The sequence below is a fragment of the Crocuta crocuta genome, unplaced genomic scaffold (assembly GCF_008692635.1).
Source record: "Crocuta crocuta isolate KB4526 unplaced genomic scaffold, BGI_CrCroc_1.0 scaffold561, whole genome shotgun sequence".
NCBI classification, from domain to species: domain Eukaryota; kingdom Metazoa; phylum Chordata; class Mammalia; order Carnivora; family Hyaenidae; genus Crocuta; species Crocuta crocuta.
This window is the reverse complement of record NW_027530529.1, coordinates 1,218,090-1,226,676: the sequence shown is the minus strand read 5'-3', so window position 1 is coordinate 1,226,676 and position 8,587 is coordinate 1,218,090. Positions and strand designations below refer to the sequence as shown.

At 50.2% G+C, this 8,587-nt stretch overlaps 1 protein-coding gene across 1 annotated transcript in view; it reads right to left on the bottom strand.

Moving 5' to 3' along the window:
- The window catches only part of USP35 (ubiquitin specific peptidase 35), a 60,217-nt gene that overhangs the window by 45,290 nt on the left and 6,340 nt on the right, over positions 1-8,587 (bottom strand). The window contains exons 3-7 of the mRNA XM_077767571.1: positions 8,309-8,579; positions 7,156-7,288; positions 5,529-5,658; positions 5,018-5,119; positions 3,297-3,455 (exon numbers count right to left, since the gene is read on the bottom strand). Of these exons, the coding sequence (XP_077623697.1) occupies positions 3,297-3,455; positions 5,018-5,119; positions 5,529-5,658; positions 7,156-7,288; positions 8,309-8,579 (795 nt within the window). The remainder of the gene's footprint in view (positions 1-3,296; positions 3,456-5,017; positions 5,120-5,528; positions 5,659-7,155; positions 7,289-8,308; positions 8,580-8,587) is intronic.

The following is an 8,587-nucleotide window of genomic DNA, read 5'->3' as shown; positions in this document are numbered from 1 at the left end:
ACATACTCATTATTTTCTTAGTCCCTTCTTTTTTCTTCCTATTATCCCCTTTTCCTATTATCCCCCATTCAGTTCCCAATCCACACACAACATAAATAGGGACAAAAAGGTGAAAAAAGAGCTTCACGCATTCTCTCTCTCTCTCTCTCACACACACACACACACACACACACACACACACACACGCAAAACTATCCACACTAGAGAAAAAACATCAAATGCCCTTTTTCCCCAAGAAGGTAACTTGGTACTCTTAGGAACATAAAGCAAAACCATAAAGTAAGTTTCAAACTCCTAATGTTACTGGAAATTTACATACAAAAGCTCTCTTAGCCAATAAATAAATATTAGGAAAAAAAATTTTTTAATCCTATGGATACTTTGTGGTCTTGCCTCTCAAACTAGCTTGTACCAAGAGGTACTCAAAGCCAGAGGACAGGGGCACCTGGGTGCCTCAGTCACTTAAGCGTCCAACTTCTGCTCGGGTCATGATCTCACGGGTCATGGGTTCGAGCCCCGCATCAGGCTCTGTGCTGACAGCTCGCTCAGAGCCTGGAGCCTGCTTCAGATTCTGTGTCTTGCTCTCACTCTGATCCTCCCCTGCTCATGCTGTCTCTGTCTCTGTCTCTCTCTCTCTCTCTCTCTCAAAAATAAAACATTAAAAAAAATTTTTTAAAAAGCCACAGGACAAATATAGCACACCTCCCTTAGAGCTATTTTCCCTAATATTCAAGGAATAAAAATGTTTACACTAAAACAAATGTTTGTCATTACAAAATCCATACTTGCATCCCTGAGATAAAATGAGATTCTAGAGAAACACAGCTTGTGTCAGGCTGCATGGGCAACTCCCTTTTCTGGGCTCAAGGATTCAGAGGAAATGTTTGAGAAGCCCCATCTGCCAGATTGAACAGAGTCAGTCAGGTTTAAGGCCCTCCAGTCTGATCTTTCTGATGTCCATTCCACTCCGTTGACAAACTGTGCCTTCTCCCACACCCTTCCCTCTGGCACTTCTGGACAGACTTCAGCCAGCCAGTCCCCATCCCTCAAAGCCTAACTCCTATATCCCCTCTCTAGAAGACTTTTCGGATCTTCTCAAGTGGCATACACGTTTCTATACCTTTCTTATAAAGTCTAGCTGCCTGCACCTAGCAGTAAATGTGTTTACAGACTCATTGTTCCCTGGATCAGACCACAGCTCCTAGTGTGAAAAGCCTGGGTCTCGCTCACTGTGGGTTTCCCTCCATACCCAGTGCAGGGCCATGCTCCCTCCTCTTTGTTCACACCTCCAGGACAGCACCCTCCATATGCTCATTCAGATATTTGCAGGGCACAGAGATCAAAACATGGTCCCTGCCATCCAGAAGCTCACAAGCTAGCAGGAAACAATAACAGTCACTCCCAACAAGTCAAAGCCCTGTCTCCTCTGCTCATCTACCTCCAGTGACAGGCAGCTCATGATCCAGCAAGGTAGCCACTTCTATTCTAGGCTGGCTCTCTCAAATTCTCATGTGATGTTAGAAAAACTGCCAAGACCCAAGTAAACGGCAGAAGTTTTGTTTATTGCATCTGCTCTCTCTCACTCATGGTGGATTGTTCCCTTGTGTGTTTTGTCATTTTTGGATTATAAACTCATTTTTAGCAGAACTTTATCTTTGTTGAAACTTGAAACCACTTTCATTTCTGTTTCTGTAAGGCAACTCTTGGGTATTAAAAGTTCATAACTACTTTTAATGTTAGTGCCTAAGATTAGGAGTCCCACAACCACAAAGACAAAGAGAACTCAAACCCTAAACCCGTAAGAGAGCAGGCCAAGGATTACAAATTTCCTTTTTCTCAATCCAGAGTGCAGACCAAGCCGGAAAAGTTTCCTTGACAGCTACTTGACTTACATGTATTTTTTCTAGGTCGCTTGTTTGCCAACAATAAAGCCTTTCTTGGGTCCTGGTGTATATGGGCCCCTTAGTGTTAAAGCCTTAGTGGCAGCAGGCCCTAATAAGCCTCACCCCCTGTCCCTATAAGCTCAAGCCACCTAGTGACTAAGGTTTCACCCTCCCTCACTCCCTCCCCACCCCAGGGCAAAAATAGCATCATCTCTCACTTACCATTCTGGATTCCAGTTCTGGCTTCCTTTTTGGCCCCTGGGGATTCCCCTTTACTTTCTTGCAAGCTCAGCTACGTACTTAAAAAGACGTTTGTTATATTTTAACAAGCATTTCTAGGTGTTTTGTAGTGGGACGCTTTTCAGGTTAACTATCTGCTGTGACTACAGAAAGTCAGATCAGAGGGTCTATAAGGGCTGCCAGCTACCTAGATATCTTTCACCCACACCTGGACCTGTCCTCTGTATCAAGCAATGGGAAAGGGCTCTGCAACCAAGCACCCTGCTTATGTCCCTCACTCCCTCCTTGACTTTGCACAAGTCACCAAAGCCTCTCCAAGTCTCATTTCCCTCATCTATGAAATTCAGGTAACAACAGTACCTGCTTCTGGTTTCTTGTGGGCATTGAAAAACAAAATGTATGGAAAACACTGTCAAATGCGGCACTACCTACAAATGTTACTGTCCCAGCAACCTAGCAAGCCCAGGTCAGAATGCTCTTCTTCCTGGTAGCCTCCCCCTCTAATTGGAGATGACCATTCCCGCCTCTGGTTCCTCAGAGGTGTTTCCTAAGACGCTTAGATCAGAGGGACTGCTAGGCTGCAGGCTCCTCAGTGGAGGAGACTTGGTCTGTCTCGAGCCGTGTGCCCAGTTCCCAGCCTGGGTCTGGCACAAAGCAGAGCATCAGTAAAACCATGTAAACACTTGAAAACAATCAGTGCTCTGGAGTGCCACAGCTAGAGGGAGACAAACACACAGATAGTGACAACACGTGACACTGGGATGTGGGAGCTGTGGAAGCCCACAGAAGTCCTGACCCAGCCTGCGGTGGGGAGAGGGTTATCGAGAGTTGTCAGGGAATGCTTCCTGAGGGAAGTGACATTTGAGCAGAGCCTTAGTGGAGAAGATTCAATGGATACAGGAGCTATCTGTGCAGATCAAGAGAACAGTTTATAGTTAGAAGATAGAACAGTATATGCAAAGGCTCGGAGCAATCAAGAGAGGTGGCCCATCCAGGGAAATAGCAGGTGGCTCAGTGTGCTTGAAGCACAGGTGGGCCAGGGGAGGTGATGGGAGACAGGCAGAGACCAAATGATGGGGGGCTGTCACTAACCTGTAGTACAGTATTGGGCAAGGCCCAAACCAGCACCCTTTATGGAGCAGGGCAAGGGAGCAGTGGGAGACTGTCACTCACCTTAATGGCCTCCATGACAGGCTCGTACAGATCTGGGAAGCCTGGGAAGCGGAAGACCATGCAGTGGACCAGCTCCGCAAGCTGCTCCAAGCAGCTGGTCCCGGAGTTGGAGTCCTCCTTGACCAGAGAGGCCACCATGGGGGGGATGTGAGGGAGGAGCTGTGAGAACAGAGGAAGATGAGGCTGTATACCATTTACCACTCACCTAAACCATAGGCTGGTGGTCAGTATTGAAAACACCCAGAGCTCCCTGAGGCAGGGACATCTGTCCATCTGCCACTGTCCCCTTATCTACATGGGGCTCTGTGCCGTGCAGGCAAGTGACTCTTTTTACAATACACATGACCTTGGACATCCTGCCACAGTCTCTTCATTTGTCAAATGGGATAAATAATTCCTTCCCCACACTTGACAGGAGGCCTGAGCCCAAGCCCCGGCTGTTAAGCTTCAGCCAAATGGCCTTCCAGGGGAGCCTAGCCTGAATGGCCAGGGCTACTCTTCTTTCTACCAGGATTCTTTCTCCAAAGAATGCTTTGGAATGCTTACGGGCCAAGCACTTCACCTCACGATGTCTTTATTCTGCAATTATTACCCCCATCTTACAGATGAAGAATTTGAAGTTAAAGAGATTATAGAATTTACCAAGAACTTCCCCCATGTGTTACAGGAGAAGCTGAGGTGTCTGTCTGAATCCAAAGGCTGTTTCTTTCCTCGGTGCTACAGAGTGCTAACTTTCAAACCATGGGGGTGCTCTACCATAATGTCCCAGAGATGGACAGAGTCAGCCCACAGGAACTGGGAGCAGGGAGCTCAGGAGAAGGATGAAAAGAAACACAGATCTATCTGTCCAGGCCCTGGGAGGCACTTGTGGCAGGTTCTTGACAAATATCACCTCATATAATGCTCTCCCACCATCCTAGGGAGTTAGCCTGTTCTAAGACCTCAGAGGTAAGCACCTGGCCCAGTCACCACATCTGACAAACGGCAGAGATGGGACTCAATCCCAACTACCCCAATCCCTGGTTCTGTGCTTTTCCTGCTGCAGAAAACTACGAAGTGTGAATTTATGCCCTGACCAGAAGCCATCAGTATCTAGGGACCCATCTACAGGTCTGGGGAAGGAAGGCAGGAGCATCCCGCGCCCCAAGGACTACAGGCTGTCCTTCCCAAGGGATGGCCCCAAAGATGGCAGAAAGGGCCCGGAGCTGGAGGCTAGCTCACCCAGGTGCTGGTTGGCAGCAAGGTATAAGAAGGACAACGGGCCAGAAGTCAGACCAACTCTGCTAGAATCTTCCCAGTACCACTCACCAGCTGTGTGTCTGGGACAAGTGATTTAACCTCCCTAAATTGCAGTTTCCTCAGCTGAAAAATGGAAAAAAAGGACAGACTCTCCCTTAGGGCTATTCTGAGAGCTAATGTACGTCCTGTGTTTAGTACTGTGCCTGGCACACAGCAGGCACCCAAAGAACATTAACTGTCATCATTCTAGGGCTGTCACTCTACTATGGGCCTGTTGGGAGGCCATGCAAATTCTCGGGCCTTAGTCTCCTATACAACTCCTGCAAAATGGAGTCTCAAGTCTCCTCCAGTCCTAATGTCCTGGATTTTAAGGTCTTGGGCTTCAAACTTCCGACGCCAATAGAGACAGCACGTCTGGTCTCCACCCAAACCAGTGGGGGATGAAGGGCCACCCATACTCCCCAAGCACACAGGGTCCTTACCAGGTGGAAGGCTTCATGGGAGTGCTGGAAGGTCAGGAGCATGTACTTGAGGACAGACAAGGCAGCTCCCCGGACAATGGGGTACAGAAGCTTGGAGAAAACCTAGAAGAAAGTCCCTGGTCAGGAGTCCCCCATGCCCCCGTCCCAGAGGCCAAGTGTAGCCTCAGACCTGAGAGGTAGTCAGAGACACCAGAGTTGAAGCTGCAGACCCCTGAAGGATCACGAACACTGATATGTCACAGATCTAGTCGATGGACAGATGGGTAGCAAGACAGAAACCTGATGGGAGGGATGGATGGACAGACCGACCAAAAGTGACAGATACATATTCTCGAATGAGTAGAGAAACCGTTGTGGGAAACCTGAGGCCCACAGAAGGGCAGTGAATTGTCCCAGGTCACAGTAAGCTTAGGTGGGAGCCCCAGTGCTCTGCCTCCCAGACCCACAACTGCCCCTGGCAAGAGAGAGTGGGAAACGCCGGAAGCCAGGCCTAGGACAGGGGCTCACCAACCTTCTCAATTTTGGCGAGTGAAACCTCGATCAAGATGCTGAACTTCTTAACAGCGGCCAGCCCCTTCAACAGTGCGATGATCCACTTGTCAATGTTCTTGCCCAGGGGCCACGACACCCAGTCGATCATCCTGGTGAGGGGACTGACAATGACACAAGGGCAGCGGAGGCCCTAAAGCCTGGGAGGGGCAGCCCAGGCACTAGCCATGATGTCCTCAGACCCCACACTGATCCACACCTGCACAGAGCAGCCCTGGGGTCCATGGGATGGACAAGACACCTCTGAGAACTGCAAATGAGCCCAGCACAGGCATCTGGCAGAGACTGGGACTCCCAGTGCAGCAGAAGGTGGGGCGGGCCCTCTCGACAGCCCAAACCTCACTCGCCCCACGCACACAAGACTGCAATGGCAGAACAGGGCTTTCAACGGTCTCTGCCTGGACCATGGGGCCCACCTGCAGGAGCGCTGTCCCCAGGTTGGAAGCTTTGGCTCCAGCAAACCCTTGCTTATGACCTAGACCAAATCACTTTCTCTAGCCTCAGTTTCCTCCTCTGTAAAATGAGGACAATATCTACCTCACAGGGCTGTGGTATGGATTAGAAGAAGTAACAATAGCTAGTTCTTGTAGTATTAATTCTGCACCAAGCACTACTCCATCTGCCTTATATGTATTAATCCATCTGACCCCCACAAGATAATGCTTGTATGCACACAGCATGAAGCTGCCACACAGAGGCACTCAGGAAAATGTCACTACATCATTACTTTTGGACTAAGTAGACTATGCTATAAAGAGGTTGAACAATCAAAGAGTAAAGTCATAATGATTGTGATGATAGTAATTATCACCACTGCTCTAAGCACTTTATACGTGTTATTTTATTTAATCCTTGCAACAACCCCATAAAATGGGTTCAATTACACATTTTATAAATGAAGCGGAGACCTACAGAGGTGGAGTAACTTGCCCAAAGTCACACAGGCTAGAAGCAGTAGAGCCAGAATTTGCACCCAGACAACTTACCTCTAGAGCCCCACACTCTTACCCACTAAATACAAGAAATTCAGGAAGGCCCAATGGAGATGGTAGATCTATACACAGGTATGGAAAGCATTCCAGGTGAATGGGATCTACAGAGCCTAAAGCCTGCAGGCAGGGGGCTAGGCAGTATATTCTGGGATCATTGTACCAGCAGGTGGGGCTAGATCATAGGTGCGATGACATTCAAATGAGGTGAGATATCCAAAAGCCATGAGCTGAAAAGCACCCAAACTCCTGCCAAACTCGGAATGCACTTCATAATATACTTTCAGCTTCTAGTGTGACCCCATGGAAGCCTAACAACTTCTGACACCACCCTTGCTATTACAGAGGGAGAAACTGAGGCTCAAAGAGTTCATTGACTTGTCCAGGGTCATACAGTTGCCAACCACCCTGAGAGCATTGCTAGGGAAAGGCTCTCTGCATCTCCCACATCCAGTCCTGGGCCGGGCACAGAGCAGGACTCAAAAAAATATGGATGAATGAAAAAGCATGAGAGCCTGGAACCCCTAACACTAAATCTAGCCAAGCAACTGCACCCAGTCGAAGGAGGGAGACCTGACCAACACCCAGCCCTCAGCCCACCTGCTGATGGCCGTCAGCATCTGAGAGTCTGTCACACTGTCATCATTGCTGAGGTTCCGAACGACACCATCCATTAGCTCCAATGGAAGGTGCTGGACCACGCTGGCCAGGGCACTAGACGGAGGCTCCTCCTCTGGAATGGGGGGACTGGAATGAGCTTAGCAAGACAGGTAGGCCCCTCACCTCCCCCAACACTCCATACCCTCATGCTGCCAAGGAACTAGGCTAGGCTTCTGCAAGAAGCACAGTGGGGCCACCCCCTTACCTCCTACAGCATCACAGCCGCCAATCCCACCTTAGCTTATTCACTCAACAAACCTTCATGTGCCCTATATGGGCACAGAGAAAGCACTGACCACCCACCACCACCACCACCACTTGTGCCTATACAGGCAAAATCTGTAAGAAAGGGTAACACTGGGACTGGCAACAAAAGATAGAAGGGCTGTGCGACTTGAGGGAGGACATTCCAGGTGGAACCACACAAAGGATTAGAGGTGAGAAGAACATTTAGTTATAAAAATCTGTTGTCCAACTGGATAAGGGCTTTTAAACCTGACCTCGCTCTTTGTCCCACCAGGTGAGTTCCTTTCCTCTCAACTGAACAGCCCTGTTATCAGGGAAGGCATAGATCTTATTTCACTCGTGTATACTGTAGTCCAAGTACCACAATGGCCAATGGAGGACCCAGTGTTTACATTTCAGAATTGAGATGTTCAGGCTCCATCGCATCTCTAGAACTTTGCCTCTGCCTGCCCAGGACACCTCGCGCCTGCTGCTGCCCAACGTGAATCAAAAGTCACCACTTGTACAAAACCCATCTGACCCAAAGGGCTTGATGACACCCATCCACCCCCCTTCCTGTTGTCTGCTCAGCCCCTGGTCCTGCTTCTGGCCAGCATGCTCTGAGTCGGTCCCTCTCCTCACCCAGCAGTCTGCTCCTCGGTATGTGCCCATCACCCACCACAGGACAAAATCCACAGCAGGACCCCAGGATAGCCCTGTTACCCTAAGGAACATCGCAATCTCCCACCTGCGCCTTAGCCCCTTACACACACCAGGCAGCCCTCCCCACGGGCACGCCAAGCACGGGAACCTGCACGTACAGCCACGGCGCGCACGAGCTCCCACGCCACCCGCAGAGCACACACACCTGTGCAGGAGATAACGGCAAACAGCTCCTTCAGGCAGGGCAGGATGGCAGCGGGCTGGGCGCGCCACAGCTGCGCCAGGAGCCCGCTCACCTGCTGGGCCTGCTCCAGGAACTCCACCGCGCCCTCCTCGCCCTCGGCCGGGCAGCGGAAGCGACCCAGGCAGCGCACCAGCTGCTGGCAGAAAAGCAGGCGGTGTGGGCCGTCGGGGACGCAGCGCGGGTGCCTCGCCAGCAGCCGGGCGACTTGCGCGCAGACGGCGGGGCCCGGGCGCTCACACA